Raw genomic sequence first — 24,493 nt, 5'->3', positions numbered from 1 at the left:
AAAAATCTGCCATGTTTTATTTTTATTAGAAATTTGTTGAACAATATATAACGTTTGCTGAAAGCATCAATTTGTCGTTCAATCATATTCGTTTTATTCAATTCCAAGTAAATATTAATAACACTGTATATTATAGGATAAAAGAATAAAAGAAAAAAAAAAAAGAAAACACGAATAAAAATCAGACAGCCAATAACTGTCGCGAGAAAATAAAAACGAGGACTAGAATTACGCGTTTTCCTTTTTTTTTTTTCTCTCACGATAAATTTTTATTCCCTTTTGTTTTATTAAAGTCACCCTCGAGATCGTTAACGTAATTTCGGTCAAACCGTTAAAAGAAAATGAAAGACAGGATCGTCTGATACTCTTTTTCTTTTTATTTCATCTCACTTCTATCTCTTTTCTTTTTTTTTTTATTCCTCCGAAGAAGAAACGTCGCGATATTTTATGGTGAAAACTCTTTGCCTTTTTCCCCCTCATCCTTTCGACGCTGTGTCATCGCTTTCTCTCTCTCTCTCTAATACATATTCTCCTGGGAAAGCATCTATCTCTCTTTCTCTACTCAACCTTCCCTTTACTCTCTCTCTCTCTCTCTCTCTCATTCTCGAAATCCACTAAAGCTCTTTCCGCTCCAGATATTTTAACGAAAGAGAGCGTGTTTCTACTGAAGTGTAGATGGTTTGTGAATTACACCATGTCCCGCGGAGAATGCGAATAGTGTGGAAATTGTACTGAAACGATAATCCAAAGCCGAAATATACATATATATATAAAGGGTGCCCGAAATAGTTGGGACATACTATATATTACTGAGTCAGATCGAATAGATCGATGAAAAAACAAACAAAAAACTTTGTATAAACTTATATTCGTAAAGATAATTTGTCAACATCGTCAATTGGAATGATACAAGCATTCGTAGATTTTACGAACAAAATTCGTGTTACTATTCGATTCGATTAATCCACCTAAATCATCGCTCGTTCCTTTGCACTTTTAATTTATAAAAGTTACAATAATAAAAATTATTTTATAAAAATACGATAGAAACGGAAGATTATGAACGATTATCAATCGTCGTTAATTCTATGGGAGAAATTATTTCAACATTTCTTACAACTATCACGATAGAACACGAATATCTTTAAAAAATATATAAAAAGAAGAATATATCGTTACAATAAAAACATAATTATCGAACATTACTTTAATATAAAACTATTTTTCATCTATTTTTAATCTCAACATTTTCGAGCATCCCGTATATAATATGTACATAGATATATGTATGTGTGGTTACATAAATAGCAAACATAGTATTCACGGTATATAGTACTAATTCCTTGTAACTATAAAATACAGTTCTCCCTTTACCCTCCCCCCCCCCTAACTCCTTCTTACTCCTACTCGTTCCACTTTCCTCCTTCTCTCGATCTTCTACCCACCAAACACCAAAGTTTATTTCGTAGGACCGCGTGTACCGTGTAAGTAAGAGTGAAAGAGAGTGAAATAGAATCTGTGAGTATGACAGAGACAGAAAGAGAGAGAGAGACAAAGAGAGAGAGAGAGTTTATCGCGAAAAGCACGTCTCCGGACGCGACAACCGTGTTCTTCGAGTAGTACGAAAAGTTCAAACGTATCCGCGACTCAACACGCAGGAAGGGCAAATTTCCCGTTGAAAACTTTTCCATCCAGCATCCTGGTGGTTGGTATCCTCCGCGGTAAATGCGGCCAACTTGGTTTTATCCCATTCCAACAGGCTGCCTTTTCCCTCGTCGTCGTCCAACCCCCCTCCCCCTCTCCCCCATCCCCACCCCCACCCCCCTAACCCCCTTCCATCTTCATTTCCATAATACCCAGAAACCCGACGTCACTTAATTTTCCTACAGGATACTAAACCGCGTTTTGTTATTTGATACACAGAGAACGTTTAAACGATGTCCCAAAGAATTGCATTTTTCTTCGTGTCATTCTTGAAATCCTGTATTCTTTTTTTTTATTTTATTTTTTCTCCTTTACTATTTTTTTTTATTGATATATTTTTCTCTTTTTCCTTAACAGTAGAATCACGTTAGTCTTTATTCGAGTTTCCACCGGATTTCGTTGAAAATGTTAAGAGAGAAGATGAGGGAAATACTTTGGATTATTTATCGTTAAATGAAAGAATAAAATGTGCTAAGAGAGAAATGGTCGGTTTTAAGATCAATGTGTTAATGGATAAATTTATTCTTTTTTTTTTAAATAAAATTGAATTTAATTTCTATAGAATTTTATAAAAGATATTACACGTAACGCGTAACACAAAATAATAATTATTAATCAAAACGCATTGAAATTGTTTTCGTGATCGGGAAAAAAAATGCAAGTGAAAGAAAAGATGTTATTTTGATTGACAGAAAAAAAGAAAAAAGAAACATGTAAAAAGAAATATTAAGATTGAAGATAATCACGTAGAGTTCTTTTCCTTTTCCTCGAAGATTTTGTGGGGAAATCATGGCGAAGAAATATTCTAATGCAAAAAAGAATCTTCGTTGAATAGATCGAATGTAAATAAGTAAGTAAGTATGGTAGGAGAAGGTGCTTTCAAATTCTCGTCACTTGATCTTTTTTATTCGAACGTCGCATTATTAACGGCGAACGAGCATCATCGATTTTACGTCTGGCTTGTATGGTCGGGAACGAACGAACGAACGAACGAACGAACGAACGAACGAACGAACGAACGAACGTGAGGAATAAGTGCGTTCACCGTTAACAAGCCAAACTACCCTTCTTCTTTTTGCTTCCTTCTTTTTTTTCTCTTTTTTTTTTTTCCTTTTCTTTTTTACCACCGAAAAATTTTTACCCACATCAGAGGAAAGCACAGTTGTCCGTCCGTTCGAAACCGATAAGAATTTCAACGTATAAATCGATTTGAGTTAGAGGATAGATATTACGTATAACGGGTGGTGAGACATTTACGAACGTACCATCTAGAACAATAATTCGATCGATATTGCATAGATCAAAAGTTTTCTCAATCTTTCACAATATTTTTACTACGTAAATTTATTACATATCATTATAATATATGATATATTATAATGAAACGTAAATTTATATTATTATCATTGTTGAAATAAATTTACTTTTCATTGAATTTTTTTGTCTTCTTATTTCAACATTCGTTAAAATATTTTTCGTACAAATAATACGATGAAAAATAAAATAATGTATCATTAGTGGTACACGATCATCGTAGATTAAATAAGAAACAAACTTGTCTGATTAAATTTACAATTAGTTAGTTTCGAGTTAACCATAATTTCATGTTAATAATTTTATCCTAAGATGATCGATCATAATTAACCTTTCCTATAAATATGAACTCCATTCGGTGATCTGTTTTAAATATCTCACCCAGTATATATAGGACGATCCAGTTGAATTATCGAGTTAGCCAGGAGCAAGTAGGAAAAGCGTGACTCTGATAAAGTTCTGTCATTTTTATCGATCAGTCGTTCGCAGAATTTGCGGTGAAAAAAAAAAAGAAAAAAAAAAAAAAAGAAATGACCTACCGAATTGTTCGCTGGTGATTCGCTCGTCGTACCACTGACAAATTCCTCACGGTCACGATGACAACGAAGATGTCTGTCAGTCCGTCCGTCCGTCCGTCCAATCTGTTGTCCTATGGCTATCAGTTTGGATATAAATATTTGAAAAAAAAAACCCCCAAAAAATTGTTACTCATTTTTTATTCGATCAAACATCCCTGTCCCGAGATAGAAAACTTTCGGATGAACTCTCATTGTCAAAAAAAAAAAAATCAGAATTTAATACACGACGTAAAATTTCGAGTCAAGCAAACCAATAACAAAAAAATACACACCCACACCCACACACACACACACACAGGTGATCCGAATTAATCCTCCGAATTCTCGTAGCTTATCATGAAACCGTGCAGATTAATAAAAGATTCCACAAATTATCCTCTCGTCGACAACGGAAGGGACACTTTTTTTCGAAATGAAAAAAGAAGATAAAAAAAAAATATCGCAATTCGCGTTCATCACTTTCCAACTCGTTACACTTTTACCGTGAAACCCTTGTTTCTTATAATTGTAGGTTAAAATAAAAGGGAAGAAAAATACGCGGAATGTTAGAGAAAAGGAATGAAACGAACGAGAAGAAACTCTCGGAATACCATGAAAAACCATTTGTAGACGAGTGAAACAGTGTCGGGTTGGATGTGCTAATTATAAATATGCCGGACATTCCATGGACAGTTTCTCGTCTTGTTTCATCCTCGTCTCGTCTCGTTTCGTTTCTCGTTAAACCCCGTAGAAGAAAGAATAAGAGGGTACGTAAATTATTGCAAGAAATTAGCTCGGAACTCTCTTCCCCGCTTCCTCGAGTAAAATCTTATGGAAATTCTCGAACAAAACGGCCCTTTTCTGAGGGCTCGTTCCCCGACTTCTCGTGGAATTCGTTAAATTTCGCGTAAATTTCAACTGTTAAAGGTTAAAAGTGCTTCAGGAAGAGGAAGAGGTAGGGAAGGAGGGGGGAGAGAGGGGTTAAAGGGATGAGCTTTAAACTAGAAGGTCAGAATTTTCGAGGCACGCGCGCGACTACACGAATCGAGAAAGTCGAAAGGACCAAACCAACTTCTCTAAGGGATGTGAGGATGAGGATTGGGGGAAACGAGGGGGGTGGCTGGAGGTTGGACATTAGAATTCATGCGGAGACATTTGCGGTCCGGCTTTCCTAACGACCGACCATAAAAAGCTGACCGAAGCCGCCAAGTGGAAGAAGGGCAAAAGAGAAAGGTCGAGAACTACGTGAAACGTTGGAAGAACTCAGGAATAGGTGGAGGTGAAAACAAAAAAGTGAAAAAGGAAAGGAGGGAAAAGAAAAAAGAAGTAACGGGGATGAAATTATTTTTGGTCTTCCTTTCGTAATAGATAAAAACAATTTCTATTCTTGTAAGACGGAAATTATATAGGTCAATTAATAATAATTTTCAAATATATTAATCGAATAGGTAAGGTAACGTAATAACGTTGGAAAAATACGCTAATTCAAAGTTATTCAATTAAAAGTTTAACGCAAGTATGTAATAAAATGCTTAGATATTTAGAATGATAATGATACTTAGATTATACACTTGCGTAAGTATACTTCGGCAATACTAAATAGTCTGGCAGACTATAGGTAACACACTTTATTGACGTGTTACATCGAAAGTGCATCAACCATGATGGGTGAGGCAACCAAACGAAATGTCAACTCTCTGACGTATCTTAGAGATTATGCGAATATAATCGTATGATCATTTATATCACAATAAATATATATATATATATTTAATAATTTAATAATTTTATTAATATTAATATTAAATATACTACGTACGATAATTAAATGATTTTATTGGAAGATATTCGAGAATAGAGTACGATTAACCAGACTCGATATAATCTTCTTTTAGTAATTACTATATATATTATTCATCAGGAAAATATTTTTATACATAGAGACATTGAGAAGATTTTAAAATAATTCCAAGAGTAAAGGGATTGATTTTAAATTAAAACAAACGTGCTTTCGTTAAATATCCAAATCGCATTAAGATCATAAATTAACCGTCAAACGGAAAATTCGAAAATGGTGAATTGTCGATGATTAGTTAGGAATGGTAAAGCTTTCCTTTATTCTTGGAATACCTCTCATTCAGATTGAATCCCTTTTGAAAGACCAAAGGTAAACTTTCTGCGGACTTTAGTAACTCAATGGAAGTTCGGACAGAAGATAATATCCTCCTACCTATACGAGATATTCTTAATAACTTGTCTGTCTTGACCGTGTACGGATTAATACATTTAACATTTTATCGAAAATTAATTATCCTAAAAATATCGTTGGATCATTATAGTATTTAAATACAGAGAGTATCTGATTTTTTACTATAATAGTTAAATGCGCTGTCAGCTGTATTCCATATACGATAATAAGAAAATAATTTGATTATATATTTAAAATATTATTCAAAAGTAATGATACAACGTATAATTCACTCAATTGTCGATTGTTTACGCGAATGCAAATCTATTATCACTGTAAGATAATTTATGATGAATATGGAATGAATTTAATTAATGAATTTAATTAATTAAATCTTTTGTATTACCTTTTTTATCCGAATGTAGAAAGATTTGGAATACGTTGCTTGGAATATTCAGTTGACGAGTAATAATCTTAACAACCTCACGACTCGACTGTTATAAACGAACTGAACGTCTAACATAAACACGCCGAGTTCTAATGTCAAACATAAACATTACCGAGGATAAAGGAAGATGAAAACGTATGATAATAGAAAACGTTTGTTATTGAAAATAAATCAGCGAGATAACACGCCATACATACACGCGTAAGTAAGCAGGAATCTTATGAACAATATTTTTTAATATCCGAGCGTATTGAATAAAATCTATTTTTGAGACTTCATTTTATTCGACTTATTTCAAGATTCGATGACAAAAATATTCCATTTCATTTATTACTCATTTCTATCAATTTTTCTCTCTCAATTTCTTTTTTCTTTTTAATAAATAACAACTTTAATTAATGTAAAATGTCTTAATATATACGAGAAAGAAACTACTTTTACGTTTAATCGATTAAACACATTTATTACAGATTAAAGTATATTTAAGATCGAAGAAAGGGTTAAACGGGATGACAACAGGACAAAATAAAATAAAATAAAATAAAATAAAATATATATATACATAAAAAAAAGATATACTTTGTGTTAATACGATATTACCGATTTAGTTCGACTTTGTAACTCGCTTCGTTCCATTTTTTCTCTCTGTGCGAACCGAACGAAATAATTGGACTAACTTAAGGTAATTAACGGTTTTAAAAGCGAGAAGCACACTGCCCCCTATCGATAGCTTTACAGGGACCGATTGGATTCTCGCTTTTTAAAGCACCAGGAGGTAAGCTTTAACTTTGCAGCGTAGTACACCCTTTTTTCTCCTACATTTTTTCTTTTTTTTTTTTTTATTTTATTTCCACCATCCTCCCGTCCCTTTCCCGGCCCTTTCGTTCCCTGAAGCTTCGTCGACTACGTTTCCCCCGAGAGACGAAAAGCTTCAGCATGGCCAACTCTTCTTTTCCCTCCGTTGCCCTCCCCCCTTCCCTCCCTCCTTCCTTCCTCCGCCACTAACCCACGAAAAGCTAGCTCCCGTTTATTAATGCCGATGAAAATTGATCACCGAACGAGGTGAGCACTCTTCAATCATCAATATTAATTAGTACGTCAGACTTCTTACAAATTAAGAAACTTTGCGCGGGATAAAAAATTGCCTTTGCCTAGAAAAGCTGAAGAGATAGAAGAGGAACGGGTATCTCGGGGGGTGGGGGCGGGGAAGAAGGAAATTTGCAGAAAAAAAAGAAAGAAAGAAAGAAAAAAGGATAGAGAAATATTAAACCGTGAGAAATTTTGTTAGCTAATAATATTAGGGTTTTAAATCGAACGGGACAATATATGAAATTCTTGATAATCATATATCGAAGTTTTATTAAATAACTTTTATTATTAAAAAATACTTTGAGAGAAATTTTCATAGTTTCGTTAAGAAATATATTTAATGTGTAATATAAAATCCTAATTGATTATAAATTTGACAGATAATTGAGGAGTCCTATCCTATAATATATCATTTGATTTATTTATTTTTGTCAAACGATTTACGTGACGATCGTTCGGCAATTTAACACACGATCCATAGTTTATCCAAATCCCTTTCGGGTAATTCCTGTTCTCAACCACTTCGAGACTCCCGGAGGGGTTGTCGACGATGTATAGGAAAATGGGGGACAAAAATAAAATACGTAAAGAGAAATAGGAAATACGAGTAGCAGTAGAGGGTGGAATACTTAAATGAAACGAGCATATTGTGTTCTAAACAATTGTATTTTAAACGCGTGCATAAAAATGCATAGATATGTATATATGTACGTTACGGTCAATGCAGGGAATTGCATACATTGTTTGGAGTAAATATTGCTTTCAATTTGTCAAAACTTTGACGTAACCACTGAAAAAAAATCACTTCATGATTTTCGTTAAAATAGAAAAATATTTCTTTTTTCTTTGATAAAATAAAAAAATATCAAATGTAAAACATTTTATTCGTGAAAGATTGACAAATGAATCTAATTAAATTGGTCTACATTTTTTCAATATAAATATATAAATATATATATTGTTTATTTGAATATATTTTATCATAGTTATTGCAAACTTTTGATCTGTAGTGCATGCTACAGCTATTACAAAATATCAAGTTGAATATATGCGAACAAATACAACCGATCGATTATTAATATCGTAGTTTGTATCAATGCATCTTTAGTATGTAAAGGACATACAGGGTTGGGGAGGGGTGGTTGGGGTGAAAGGGGGAAAGAAATATCGAGCAGATTCTAACATTTAATCCGTTTTCCATTTTCCATGTACCTGTTACATCACAATTGAAGGAATATCGTGCATTCTTAGTACATCGATGTAATATTTATTCTCATACGTGTTTTTATTTATGGCGATAACACCATCAAAATGGTAAAATATTTTCTAACGAAGGATTTAAATAAGACGACGAGTTTAATCTCGAAAAATATCTCGAAAGAAAATCGATCGAATTTAATTATTACTTTTTCTCGTGTTTGATAATTTAATTTAATATCTATTCTGTTATTTCTTTTTTTTGGGGGGGGGGGTGGGTGGTTTGTTTCGTTCTGTTTTTAGTTTATTTTTTTGTTCTCTCTCTCTCTCTCTCTCACGTTTTCCGAAGGAAAAGAGAAGAAGGTCTAAGGGAACTGTAGCTTGTGAACTTTTAAATGGCACGAGAAAGAAAGAAAATAACCAACGACGAGTTGCAATCTAATTCGAAAGTTTTAAATCGAAAGCGTAAAGACTTGTCGCTTGTTTTTCCGCCTAGAAGAGCGGAAACATTCAAAGATTATTATTATTATTATTATTATTATTATTATTATTATTATTATTATTATTTTTATTTTACTTATTTTCTTTATTTTAATGGATAAGAGTAGACTAACAACATCAAAGTTGGGATACGAGAACTCGGATAATCTTTGATTTTATATTTATCGAGTGTACTTTCGAGAAAGTTATACAGGGTGTCTTATAATAAGTGATACAAGCGCGTCAGGGGGATAATTCTATATGAAAAACTATGTCGAAATTGTAGAATCATAATATTTGTGTTAATATTAGATTTTGTTTTAGATAAAAATAAGTTTGAAAATTTGTCGAGGAATTCTGCAATTCTATAAACTTGGTTAGATAAGCGCATAAAATTAAAATCAATACAAGAGGAGTTATCATACCGAGAATATTTCCAAACATATTAAAAAGTATAATAAAAAAAAAGAAATGCTTTTAACGAAAAACGAAAAATAACATAATGAAATCCGTCGAACAGAAATAAAATCGAGTTTACGCGTACTTGACACAAATTTTCAAACTAATACGTATTATAACGAACAAACAGTATTCTACACTTTTCTACGAAGTATTTATCTTTTATATAAAATTATTCTCAAAATAATGTATTACCGATTAACAAAACACGTTGTTAATAATAAAATTTGATATAACAGATATTATACTCGTTAGAGAAGAACTGTAATTATCTTTTAATGATTTAAATAAAAAAAATCACGTAATAAAATGTACGATATTAATAAAAAATAATATTTTGTAATGGTATGCTCTTAAAGTTCATTTAAATTTAGATCGCAACGTATCGTATTATTAATATCCAATGAGAAAAGATCCTTTGGCCAGGTGGTAACTTTCTTTGGCCAGTCCTATCAGAAATCTCGACTTCTGAAAACTGCAAAAGAGAAGGAAAAAGAGAAAGAGACAGAGAAAGAATGTATATGAGGTGCCAGGTTGCCAGCAAGCCAGCCAACCAGCCAACCAGGGCCGGCATAAATCTGCCGAGGGCTCCCGAGGGTATTTCCAGCTTTTTTCTACCCTGAATAACCCCCTTTCCACGGTTTTACTCGGCCCCCGCCCCCTCCACATAGTCGTCGCTTTTCCCAGCGCCAGTCATCGTCCTTCGTACTTCGTCCTTCGTCCTTCCCACCATCCTTTCTCTAACTTTGCTCTTTCATTCTCTCTCTCTCTCTCTCTCTCACACACACACTCACATTATCTTTCTTTCTTTCTTTCTTTCTTTTTCTCTCATTTCTTTCTTCCACCACAATATTCTCGTGTCTCATCCCCCCTGCACCTCATTCACCCCTTTACCTATCTTTTTCTATCTTTCTATATATTCTTCCAGCTTTTTATGTCTTTCCTTTTTTTCCCTCCACCCCTCAACCCCTCCTCCTCCTCCTCTTCCTCCCTTTTCTCTCTTCTCCACTATCTCATTCTCTTTCTCTATCTTCCTTTTTTTTTCTACTCTATTTTTTTGTCTACGCGAAAAGACAATATTAAAAGAAGAGAATTCAAATAGATTAACAGAAAGGGTATCTCTAAATAATATGTTACGTTTAAAATTACAATATCGACAAATCCTTTTTTTTTTGTTCTTTTTCTTTCTTCTTCTTCTCGGATATCATAAGAAAAAATGTAGACAAATTTCGATAATACGAAGTATCCTTACTGTTATATAAATCGTAGAGATAAATTCTTCTTCGTTAAACGAAAAAAAAAAAAGAGAATAAAATAAAATAAAATAAAATAAAATAATTTTTTCTATACAGGGTGTCCCGGAAAGATCGTTGACAAAACGCGTATAAATATATGCATTAATCTAACAATTACCAACGATAATCAAATTCAACGTATTACCATTGAAATAAAATCAAATAAAATATCTCCCCTGTGATATCGAATATTATTAAAAAAAAAAAAATCAATAAACATTATTCGTAGAAGAGTTATCGAAAATATTCGAAAATCATTTCCTCCGAAATGATTTAACCAATGAGTATGCCAATGTGAAGGATAACCGTCGTTTAGTTTGAGCATCCGGTGAAAGCAATTTAAGCAGACCGCGTTTCGACAATAGATTTAGCAGGTAGTAAACGCGACCAGCTATGGGATTATAACAGTAGTGGCCTCTGGCTTTGAGGGTTGTAAGGGAAGGGTGAAGGGAAGGTCGGGAGGAAGGGAAAGGGGTAGAAGAGGGGCTGGGGTGGGAGAGAACAGCTAGCATTAATACAATTAGCGCAGCTTTGCTAAGTACCGTAACGCGTACCACGATCTCCATATCCGTTGGACTTGGCCCAAATACTCACGGATGTCGTTTACGGATCTATCCAATGTTACAAATACAAGCCCACCCTCCTTGGCACACCTACACTCCCTATTCCTTATCATTTACTCGATCTCGTCGATCGATGTTATCATCGTCATCCTCCTATCTGATATCAAATTGTCCTCTAATAATACCCTTAATAATATATAATCGATTTCGATGAAATCGATAACGTTGACCATGCAAGATGTTTGAGGTTTAGACAGTTCAACCTTATCTATTCACTTCTGACTATTGATTATTATTATTATATATTATTATTATTATTATTATTATTATTAGATTATAATTCAAAGGAATGATCGTGATAACGAGGTTGGAGGTATTTGTTTTCGATAATATTTAACAAAAGTTTCGTTCCGTGTCAATTTTGTTGCGTTTTAATGCGGAGATTGTTTATATTTCGCGATAAGATCTTAAATTAATTATCGAAATGTCGGGGTAGCGAATGATTAACTTTGTAATTAATGATACGCGATATTATTATTATTATTATTATTATTATTATTATTATAATCGAATGATTTTATTATAATTATTCTATACGATTTAATCCGCAGATCTCACTCTAGTAGTTAATAATTAATTACCCCCTACTTTTTTATATATATGTATTAATCTTTATCATTGCGAAATTATAAATAGAAAAAAAGTATACGGTTGTTTTTATTCTTTTTATTTTTTTTTTTTTTCGTTACGACAGGCAAAAGAGAATTTTTATTTCGAACAACAATGATATTACGCGATAATTATAATCAAAATATACAATGCGAATGGAAAATAATCATTCGATTGAATCGAACCGTTTGATATTCCATTTTTTTTTTTTTGAGAAATATTTTTGTTCCAATGTAAACGTGATAGTCAAACAAAGAAATAATTCAGGACCGGGGTTCGGATATCAAAGATAACACCTAAAATCCTTGAAGTTACATCGTTGAAATTGTTATCGACGTTTCTCGCCTATTCATAAAAGACGTAAAAGAGATGGGGCACACAGGTATACACACCGACGATCGTGAAAGTTATCAGTTTTCGTTTCGAAGAGAAACGAACGAACGAACGAACGAATCAACGAATGAGGCAATCTCGTGACGACCTCGTTATATGGAAAAGCTCGAGAGAATACGCAGAAAGGGAACGGGTGGGAGCGGGGGGTAGGATGGGGAGGTGGAGGGTGAAGGTTTGAAGGGTAAGACCCGAACGGATAAAGATGCACTCTCATTATATTCAATCGCGTTCCATTTACTTTCCTTCCTTGATCCAACAGATACTCCGATCGTTAACTATTATTTTTCTATTACATAACCAATGGTTATATTTATATAAAATTGTATTTATCCTTAACGTACAACTCACGTTTTATTTCAAACATATATATATGTATATGTATATGTATATTGTATATGTAGATGTATATGTATATTATACGAACAAAAGTTTAAAACGAAAGTTGTACGGTACTCGTGTAACAATTACACGTTAATCATTTTCTTTAATGTAGCTATTTTGTTTTTGTTTTCTACAATCTAAATATGTCAGTCAAAATGCGTTTTTTTTCTTTTTCTTTTTTTAAATTGTTCGTTGAATAAAGTTAAAGTTTCTCAAACGGTAAGTTTATATACCGTAAAGGTAACGATTACACGTTGGGATAATAATTTTCTTTTCTTTTTCTTTTTTTATTTGCAATTTGAATTGCTTTTTTCAATTACTTTTTAAAAAGAAAACGATATAATGATCTTCCACTTAATTATAATTATTATTAATAAAATGTTATATCATTGACAATCCTATTATTTCTTTCCAATGCTTATTAAACGAGTTTTACGTTTATCAATACTTTTCCCCATATAAATTTTACAACATTAATACGATTAATACCATCAAAGGTATCATTGTCATCAATAATAATTTATTATTAACGTCATATATATATATATATTTTTGACATCAAACAAATATGTTTTATTGTTCAAGGATTATACGATGATATAAAATAATCCCTTTATCGTGAAAATAATTAAACATTCATATGCATAATACGAATTTAATGAATCGAACCCTTGATAAATAATTTCAAAAAAAAGAAAACAATACGATTATTTGAACATACGTCAATTAAATTCTCATTTTCGTAATGAACCATAGTTTTGTTGTCGGTGGTAAAATTGTAAACGTTGCTAAAGTTTCGATAATGATAGAAATCTCTGTTGGAAGAAAAGAGAGAAAGGGATCCAGAAAGAGAGAGAAAGGAAACATTGCTTATTTTGCAATGGACAGATTCGTGGAGGACTCAATAGCTGTGCGTTGTAGCCCGTTTTCCGGCACATACCGTCGCGTCGTTGGACTATTGTTGATAACTCGGCCATTGGCGCATTTCTGACATTCCCTCGGGTTCTTCCTACCTGATATCGGGAACAAAACACAGTGAAATCGATTTTCACGGTACACGATGAGACACAAAAATGAGTCTTCTTTGCTTGTATTGAGAGAGGCCTGTGCGTTCGTGCCGAACGAACACGAACAAACAAGACTTTGTTTCGTTTCTCTTGTTTGATTTTGTTTCTTTGTTTTGTTTTTATATTTCTTTTTTTTATTTAAAAAGAAAAATAGATTTCAAATGATATTAGATACTCGTTCAAGGATCAATGATATTTGTTTAATCGTAGGAATTATTAATTGGCTGTTAATTTTCTATTTTTTTTTTTTTAAATCCCTGTTAGATATTGTTTATAAATGTAGAGTTTTATACTCACTCAAACGGGAAAGTTTATAAGCATCCGCTGTATTAATAACGTCGACGAAAGCTTGCAATTCGAATTTTCTCATGGTCGTATTTTTGTTGTGATTAAACATGGCGAACTTGAAAGCAGATTGAACCTCGTCTGTTCCCTGCTCGAAGATCGCACCTGTAACGAAAATACAATACGATATAATATATAATTTATAAAAATATAAATTATAAATAAATAAATATATATTATATATATAATTAAGATATTTAATTATTTAAATTGGTAATATTGCGAATAAATATTATAATCGCGAAAACGTTTAACAAACGCATAATAAAACGTTAACCAGCGTTGCTTTATAAGGAGAACAAAAAAAATATATATATATATATAAACGTTCAGCAATAATTCGTTTTATCAATGTATATATTATATTGTTAATAAAATTAATTCGATTGTAGAGAAAATGTGTATGCTCGATAATAAAGTAATTTAAATGCACTTTGGTAATAAATATTGAAATAACAAATCAATATGTAAATTGTTGATTCGTATTAAAGGAAAAATGATGATAAAAATTAGTCGAAAAGTATTAAAATACATACGTTTCATATCTTTACGATATTAATATTGGTTAATTGTTATACGTTATTTTAGATCTAACAGCTTAGTATGCGTTTTTACGAATAAAAATAAATATCTTATTTGTATCGTGTGTTATATTATTAATGTAACGTCTAACAGAATGAGTGAAAATTTGGAGAGAAGATAACACATCATGCCATTTATCAGATGACACACGTCGAATCCTCATCTTTCGTGGAAATCAATCGAGTATGACGATTCAGGTCAACGTTAGGTGTGTATCGGATGTCTAGTTATATCGGTCCGTTTACCGATAGCCCACATACGATGTACCTACGCGATCCGACGTCTGCTAGATCACCAATGTTGCATGAGTTTGCTGTAATTTCGATTGAAGCCATTTGACATTAATAGTTAGGTACTAATGCGTACTAATATTAAGCTTCTAAACGGTTACTTCATGTTATACGTACATGTAAATATTACGTGATCTTTATTTAAAAAAGAATAATTATTATATTTAATATTTTGATAATTAAACCTCTTACTTTTTCTACACGTATATATTTTACACAGTATTTTTAATCGCGTTTATAATCCTGAGGAGAAAAAAGAAATAATTTTTGTAAATCTTCGCAATGTTCAACGCAAATTTTGTCTTATTCTACTTTTAATTTAACATAATTTTGTATATTTTTTTTTTTTTTTCGTTCAATTAACACACGTATCATTCGTAATAATTGTTATACATTATTTATAAGTTTATTCATAATTTGCAGTAATAACGTGCGAATAAGAGTAGCTGAACTTTTGGAATAGGTAAAAGAAGTATAGTCAACAATTTTTGTTACATTTAAATTAACATAACTTTAGATAGGTTTTTTTGCAATAATAATTATTTTAAATTATCCGATAAGATAAGCTTATAATTATCGAATGATCAAATAAACGAAATAATTATGATTTCAATTATTTTTCCAAACTACTTAGTAAGTTGTTACACCAAACGCATTATCCTTTATCTACTTTCTTCTCTTTTACTTTCCTTTTTCTTACTACATCCCTCTATGGTTTTTTTTGTTTTTTTTTTCTTAGAAAATACGTTTCCCCGTTGAAGCCAAAGGAGAGAAATTTCCGCGCTGCCGACGAAAATATACATTTTCAAACGTTATGCGATATTATTGCCCCATTCTCTCGACTACTATAGTATCCTTTTTTTCTTTTCTTCTTTTCCTTCTCAATTTTCCTTCAATTGTATTTCAACGAACGAAGTTTACGTCTACATAGACTTTCAACGGAATACGTATTATCTAATAAAGAATTTTAATTATTCTCCTTTCTTAAATAATAAAACGAAATTATTTTGACGATAATTAACGGAAAGGGCTAATTTTTCAAATTGAATTTAAAAAATGCAACGTTACCTTTTCAAAATTTATTTAATCATTTCTAGATTAAAATTAACGCAACACATTTCATTTTTTTTCATTTATTTTTTTATTTATTTATTTATTTATTATTTTACGCGATAACACAGAAACAGAGATGTTTAAACGAAGTTGAGAAATAACGTAAAATCAAAATGATTGCAGATAATTAAGATAATATTTTATAGATGATATAGATTGATTGAATATATAAAAATATTAAGTTAATAAGTATTTACATATCTAAAAAACATTCTGATATTCGTGACTGATATTAATGACTATAATTTTTGATTGAAAATTCTATAAATGTGAGTTTGAATGAATTAAGATTACGCGAAACACACGATACTGTTATATTAAAATGAGATTTAGAAGAAATTGTCTCGATTGATAATAGTGCGATAGTAAACGATATGATTGAGAAATCAGTTTGAACTATAATAAACTGTAAATATATCTAAGGAAGATATAGGGGTAACTGTTTAAACCACGTTCGCATGATGTACAGTCTACCCTTATTCGATAAAATCTATATTTAAATTATATCATCCTAGAGTCTACAACTTCCAGAAACAATGGCTGCGTATTCGAGTATTAGAAGGGATCGATAAGTTATCTGTTACAGACGGTCTACCTTGATTCACTAAATATACACTTAATATAAAGATGAACGTATTATATCTACGAGTTAATCGATAAACTTATCGATTATTTATTATTCATTTATAATAGTTATTTTTACGATTTGTTTACAATTGAATGGATATTATAATTTATGCCCGCCACCGGTTTAAGTAATAAATAAAATCATTTTTTGAATAATATTCAAATAATATTTATCGTTATGAAAACAAACTGTCGTAAAAAATAAAAAGGAAAAAATAAAAATAAAGAAAATTTCAACGAATAGAAGTAGCGTGAGTTACGATTTCCTTTTTGTTTTTTTTTTTTATATGTTTTCTCGAGTGAATGCAGCCAACGATTAATTTATTTTTGCTTTAAATAATAATAATAAATTAATAAAAATAAAATCATTTTTTTTTTTAAGATTAAATATTAAAATAATATTTATATTATATTAAAACTTGTCGCAAAATAAGATAAAATTCCAAATTATAAACATCGAGCGTAGAAATTTTAATTGAAAAATTGAAGTATGCGACGTTTGATGTTAAAATTAATAGAAATTCTTTACGCATGACAGTCAAATAATTTTTCAGTTTTTCCATTTAATGACATATAACGGATTCCTTTTTAATTATACGAAATATAATTCATAAAATATTTCTATAGAGCATAAATGTACGATTAAAAGTACTGTCTATCATGCATTTTACAACATTCTTGGAATACATTCTATATACCGTCATTATAATCAAACGTGTTCTATTAAAATTCCTCGAATAACGAGATGAAATCCGAAAGATCTCTAAAGTTCTTTTGATCCATTCGATCTACGTTAAAAACAAAAGTAAAACAGACAGATAGACAGACAGAAAATTAACGGAAGCAAATGAGAGTGTGAGAGAGAGAGATAGAGAGAGAGAGAGATAGAGATAGATAAGTGTTGGTCGTTGTTCGTGAATATTTTCGAAATTAAAATGAAAATTATTTAACGTACGACGCTTCGAAATAAACGCATCCTTTAACTTCGAAATATTCAACGTTAAACTGAATTGTAAGATATCACAAAGGAAAAGAACCAAAAATTCCAATCACTTTTTCATCCTTTACTTTTTCCTAAACATAATTTCGAATAAAACCAAACGATTTCGAAGAAACAAAAACACAATTTAAACGACAAAATTCAATGTGTTAAATCGCTTAAACCATTAAAAATATAATAGTATCATTGAAACCGACTTATTCCGATTTATCATACTGATAAATTGTGAATAATCATAGATCAAACGAAAAAAGTAAACGAGACACGTATGTAAAATCCAATAAGAAAAAGAAAAGAAATAAAAATAAAATAAAATAAATAACAAAATCAACTGTCACTCGTAGCAGCAACAAGGAAAGAAGAAGAAGAAATAAAAAAGAAAAAAAAAGAAACAACAACAACAACAACGTAAAAGAAGAAGGGGAAAGAAACGGGGGGAGAAATAAAAAAATGAAAGAAAATATAGGGGAAGGAAATGGAGATAGAAGGAAAGATCGGAATGACGACGTTGGAATGGTTGGAAGAAAATGATTGAACAAAGAAAGAAAGAAAGAGAGAGAGAGAGAGAGATGAAGGGATAGAAGAGTAGAAATAGGATAGTGGTGGTGGTGGTGATGGTGGTGGTGGTGGGAGTGAAAGAGGGTGAAGGGCACGGAGAATGTGGAGGATTGCGGCGAAGCGCTGAGTACGGAAGGGAAATACGAAAAGGGGAATCGATGTGAGTGTGAACCAGTAATGGTGGGGATACTGGGCACCAATCAATAGCCGCGCGGCGGCGCCACACCTGTCAACGCGAGCTGAAATAAACACAGGTACTATATACCTATATATATATATGTATATGTATATGTATATGTATATCTAATACATAGGTACATGCACATTGTCTATCTTTGTCGAACGTGTTAACATTGCCATTCAACCGATGATCAACCCCTGCTCGACTTTTTTCTGCTTTTATTTTCATTTTTCCTCTATTTTTTTTTTTTTCTTCTTTTTTTCCATTTCTTTCGAAACCACACACATTTAAAAATCTTTAATTCGTCAATATTTATTAGATCGTAACGATTAACGAGTTTCGATGGGTTATAAAAAGGAAAAAAAAAGAGAAAAAAAGGAACGACAGGAAGTTTCTTTTTAACAAATAACATGACTTTTGTTGTCATGGATGAACGAGAACAGTTTCCGAATTCGTAAAATAAAGCTGACCCATTCAATGTCCCGAGTTGATCGCGTTTTATTGGATTAACGTATAAATAAATAAAGATCTGGCTCGATTGAAATGTTTTTTTATGAGTTCTTGTTAACGTACTTGCTGATTGATCTCTCGGGAGAAGGAGGGGGAAGGGTTCTTTGTTTCTCAACGATTGGATAGGTGTATTACCGGATTGATTACGAGAAATGCTGAATAGCTTTTGGAAAACGGTATTGGAATTTTTTAACGTACCACTTGTAGACGGATTTACCGTCTATATCTGCAAATTTTATTCTTTTATAAATAAAACTATCAGAAATAAATCTATAAATACTCGTAAATAAAACTATTATTATTATACTCGATCAAGGTCTCTTTAGTTTCTTTTTTTATATTTTAAATTTAACGTTAAAAAACGTTTCTGATTTTATTTATTATGAAAATGGAGGTTCTGAACTATCAAATATATATATATATCCATACGCACATATAGAAAGAGAGAGAGAGAGATAGAGAAAATGGGGTCCATAGATGGGTCGACACCGCAGGAAAATTCAATTGCCGATCGTAACTGAAGCTTTGACGGAACACCGTGCGCCATCGCAAACCATTAAAAGTTTCTTTAACTTCCTTCACGCGATTACGATTGTAATTGAATATCGAGAACAATGTAAACGAGCGAATGGCTTCAAATGTAAACTTTCAGTTAAAGGAAGGAATCCTTAATTCTCATTACTATTGGTACCCGGCTCATTTGTTTCACCCTTTAGAAAATAACTGACAACGAGTACCTTTAATGTTACTTTGGAAAACTTATCGTAAGTTTTATATACCCCCATATATATATCTAATGTAAGTTTAGTTCTTAGTTTGAATAAAAGATTTAAATAAAGTACTTTCAGTCATTCTCTCTCTCTCTCTCTCACACACACACACACATTTTCTAAAGGTAAAATGTAAATTTCTAGGGAGTTTCCTAGGGTAGTTTTCATATGGGTATATTATCGTATTTCGTCGATATTATCGCTTAACCGTTCGACGAAGGAACCAACAACCGATTCCCGTTTCGAACTAATACGTTTGCTGTTTCTAACTAATTCGGCTTCAGCCTCAATTACTCGGAGTCGGTCGTTATCTACGCTCTCTTATACAACCCTTATCAGGGGGTACCACCGCCTCTGGTACTATGGACTATCTATATTTATGGTGCGTCGAGTTCCCTTTCTCTTCACTTACCTAACCCTTTTCCATATCTTCCTAACACCCTAACAATAGATATAGGTATAATACTGAATACCTAATGTATGTTCTTTTCAAATATTTCATATCGTTGAAAGCAAACTATTATTCGACAAAAGGATAATAGCACATTTTCTTAATGATTTGGGGGAGACTGATTTAGGAAAGGGTAACAGTAGTTGAATGAGAGGAGTATGAAAATATTTGATACTTTTTCTTCAATTAATTTTACAAATCTTTAAGAAAATATTCAATAATACGAAATTACTATAATTTTTCGTGATCTATATAAATGTTAGTCGATAGAAAATTTTGAGAATAAAGTAAGGAATTATTAGATTACTTTAACATTCACATATTTGATTTCATTTAATTTTGCAAATAATTCGGAAGACTTTCTTCACTTTCGTTAACTTAAATCCTACGATCTAATCCAAACGTAAGTTTTTAATTTTTATTAGAGTGACCTAACGATAACAAGGATAATAGCACGTATTCAGGTTCCGTTTAAAGTAAACTTGAACCGATCACGCTCGGAAGATTAACTTGTTGCTAATGTAGCAACATTACCAATTCCGGTTGGGAAATTGGCGCAGTGCCTTCTTCGTTGCTGAATTTCTACGATCCTTAGATCACATTCTTCGAGTTTCCAGTTCCAAATTAAAGAACGGAAAAGGAAAAGAAATTTCTTCAAAAGATTCGAATTACCGACCCGCATAAAGAGAATTTAGTTCGACGAGGTCAATCATTATTCTTGGCAAAGTTAAAACGTAACAAAACTCCTAGATGGTGATTTTCGTTGTACAGAAAGTTAATCGATATTGTATTTCCCAAGATATATTTCTAAGGGATTTAAATGAACTTCTTCGCAGTTTAGGATGAGATATTGAATCAAACTTTATGTTAATGTGTCGTACGATCTTTGATAAAAGGGTGATCTGCTTTTTATAATTAAACGAACTAACGAACTAACGAACGAAACGAAACTAAACGCTTCGGTAATTTTGTAAGAGTTTCTTTAGAAAGAACAATGAAAGGTTTGAAGAAAGAAAAGATACTGACAACATTACCGCAATTCCTTTTCTACGATATTACCCACGGTCATTCCTTCCCTTTTTCTTCTTCGACTATGAGAAGAAAAGCAAAAAGAAAGGAAACAAATAAAAAAGAAGGAAAAAAAAACCCTCTAGTAACATCCACCGTACCTCAACTGTCGGATTTCTTTCTGCAACGAAAACAACCTTAAGACGAATTCATTCGCGTTGGAATGTTTTAGTTTACTAATACGAGAAACTAACCAGAATAGAAAGCTTTCTTTCATTAGGCTTGGAAAAAAGAATGAACCTTTCTCCAAGATAAAATATCTCTCTAAGCGTTCTTTCTTTTTTACTACAAATGATATCAATTATAATTGATCACGAATGATATAATTTCCAAGTATTTATTAGATCACCCATAGGTAATAACAAGTTCCGATTAACGTTCTAATAGCAATAACCGTACAAATTTCACGAGTATTGTTCTAATTAGAATCCGTGGTATCAACGATTAGTTATCGTTAGGAAGAAATTATTGATAATTCGGCTATAAAATCCATGTAAGCCAAATACAAGCCAATACAATACAAAGGCATGCCATCCAACTATCGGTATTCTCATAGAGGCTTTACGTAAACTAATCAGCTATGGTATTTCTGCGATAATGTTTCTCCTGGCAGATACGAACCAAAGCAGATAGGCAACCAAGCAGCCAGGCAACCAACCAATCAGGCAACCAAGCAGGTAGGTAGGCACGTACGTACGCACGCACGCACGCCCGCATGCACCACGAATTTGTTGTCTCCGAACATTGTTTGTCAACGAAGCGCATTTGTCGAATTCTGCTAGCGAACCGAAACATCTGCTATTGTCTATTTCATTCTAAACCCCCTCCCTCCTACTATTCCTATCCCCACCCTATCCCTCCCCCTTCCCATGTATCTTTCCTCTCAGTTTCTCTTCACCAATCCATTCATTTCCATGTGTACACATACATCCCAACTCTTGTGTTACCTTTATCGAAATAGCAGATTGTAGCGTTAGTAAAGCTAAGCCCACGCGATTCGTTCTATCAAGATAAGCTATGTCGGACTGCTATGTCGGATAATTAACTAATAGACTACGATACGTGAGCGAAATACCGAAAGGACCTTACTCGTCAACGTTCGAGATCGCGTTTGAATCGCGTTGCGGTACCTCCCCTAATTTCATCGCGAACCGCGACGCATTCTAATTTCCTTGATTATTTCATTATCAATTCGGTTGTATACGATAGTAATATCGATGTCCAATCTCTCTGTTTTTAATTATTTTTTATATTTATCGTTGTTATACATATATCTTTTTACTCTATCTAACGTTATATTATATAACATTTATATAATATATTTAAACATAAATGTAGGAATATTATCAATTAATAATAATAACGTTCATGATTACTGAAGATATAAAAATAATTGATAAATTTTTTACCTCGGTGTTTGCAATTTCTTTCGATATTTTTGCCTTTTTTTTGAAATTTGAAAATAGGAGAGGGAAAAAACATAGAAAAAAAAAGAAAGAAAAAAGAGAGTAAAAAGCAACTCTCTCTCTCTCTCTCTTTCTCTCTCAAGGGAATGCATGATGCATCAACGTCCGTGCAACGACGGCGGTGCAAGCTAGCATAAGAGAACATTCGCGCTCGAAGGAAGATTAAACGCTTTAAAGTCTGGTAGGAAACTTTGAGCTAAGTAAGAGCCACCCAAAGAGAGACCGGACTTCTTAATCATGTAAAGGTAAAGCTCCGTCTTAAAAGCTCCTTTCGAATAATGGCCGACGTTTCCACTCGGTGAAAGATCTTCTTTTTTTTACTTTCCTTTCTGAAAAATACTACTGCATAGTTCTTGAAAACGTCTATGAAAACGTATCTTTATAAAACACTATTTATACGTGTATGTATTTACGTGAAAACGTTTATCTTAAACAGAAAAAAAATTAAAAATATATAATCACCAAAAAAAAAAAAAAGAAAATAATTAATAAATTTATCCGTTATTCGCACAAATTGAAGAAGAAATACTTTTTACTACTCGTTTTCCTTAATCTCTCTAATTTTTTTTTTTTTTCATACTTAGTACTCAACAACCGTTGTTCGTTCTACTTTTTCTTTTTATCTCTTTCTTTATTTTCATATTATTATCGCATAAGTCAAATAAATACAATACAATGGGAAGAAAAAAAAGAAGAAGAAGAAGAAGGAGTAGAAGAATTTTAGTCTCGAGTAACGTAGAACCACCCCCTTTGAAATCCTTTTAAAAATCTCCATCCCTTCAGGACCATTTTAGTCCCTCTGAGCCGATTTTTCAGGTCGTAAGTACAGGTGGTGATTTATAAAGTGGAAACGCCGACTGGACTCTCGTGCGTCCTTTGCAACGATCCATTACAATCCCCTGCTGCTTCGAGTCATAATATTTCCCATTCCCCTCTGCCCCACTTGCCCACCCCCCTCTATCACTCTCTCTTGTTCTCTTTCTCGCTCTCTTTCGTTTCGTTTCGTTTGTTTCCATTTTTTTGCACCATTTTGCCACCAACTTTGAAGTTCTCCTCGTTCACGAAAAATTCTTTGGCCTTTTTGAAACTATCGCGAGTCGTCCCCATCAGGTTGCTTTATGTAAAATCCTGAAAGAACTTCTCCCTTCTTTCTTGATATCAACGTATGCATAGACACATGTATACATGCATGCATGCATGCATGCATTCATACATACATACATAGGCTATAGCTTTTGGTATATACAAGTAAACATTATAACACCGTACGATTATGAATATTGTATATGCCTTCGACAAATCTTTCTCCCGTTTTCCTTAGCTTCCTCTCTTATCCAACCCCTTATTCCTACTACCCTTCTCTTTTCCTAATCTCGGATGGATACGTAAGCTATTGCGAATAGGTACACTTAGGTAAATATTTGCAATTTAGCTTGTACGATATATCTATATATAACCACACATACACACACACACACACACATGATTACGTATAAGCATTTTGCGATTATTTCGGTGATGCATTTTTCGAAATATTCAATAATCAATCCAGATATATATTTTGATCTTAACTTACATTATATATTATATAATATACACATTTAATTAATTTCATTAAATTTGATACTCCCTCTTCACTTATCACGTCCTATAAACATATTCATATCATTACCTTTGTCTAAGAAGTTTCACGTTAGAAAAAATAAGAAAAATAAAAAAAGGAAAAAA

General features: G+C 32.3%; 1 protein-coding gene across 3 annotated transcripts in view; it reads right to left on the bottom strand.

Moving 5' to 3' along the window:
• LOC122514137 (glutamate receptor 1) overlaps positions 1-24,493 on the bottom strand; it is a 187,927-nt gene that overhangs the window by 61,998 nt on the left and 101,436 nt on the right. For all 3 annotated transcript variants that reach the window (XM_043630799.1, XM_043630800.1, XM_043630801.1), the window contains exon 2: positions 14,102-14,254. In XM_043630799.1, the coding sequence (XP_043486734.1) occupies positions 14,102-14,254 (153 nt within the window). The remainder of the gene's footprint in view (positions 1-14,101; positions 14,255-24,493) is intronic.

This window comes from Polistes fuscatus, unplaced genomic scaffold, assembly GCF_010416935.1.
Source record: "Polistes fuscatus isolate 324 unplaced genomic scaffold, CU_Pfus_HIC Scaffold14, whole genome shotgun sequence".
Lineage (NCBI taxonomy): Eukaryota > Metazoa > Arthropoda > Insecta > Hymenoptera > Vespidae > Polistes > Polistes fuscatus.
Note: the sequence above shows the minus strand (reverse complement) of the source record. Positions and strands in the feature narration are given on the sequence as shown.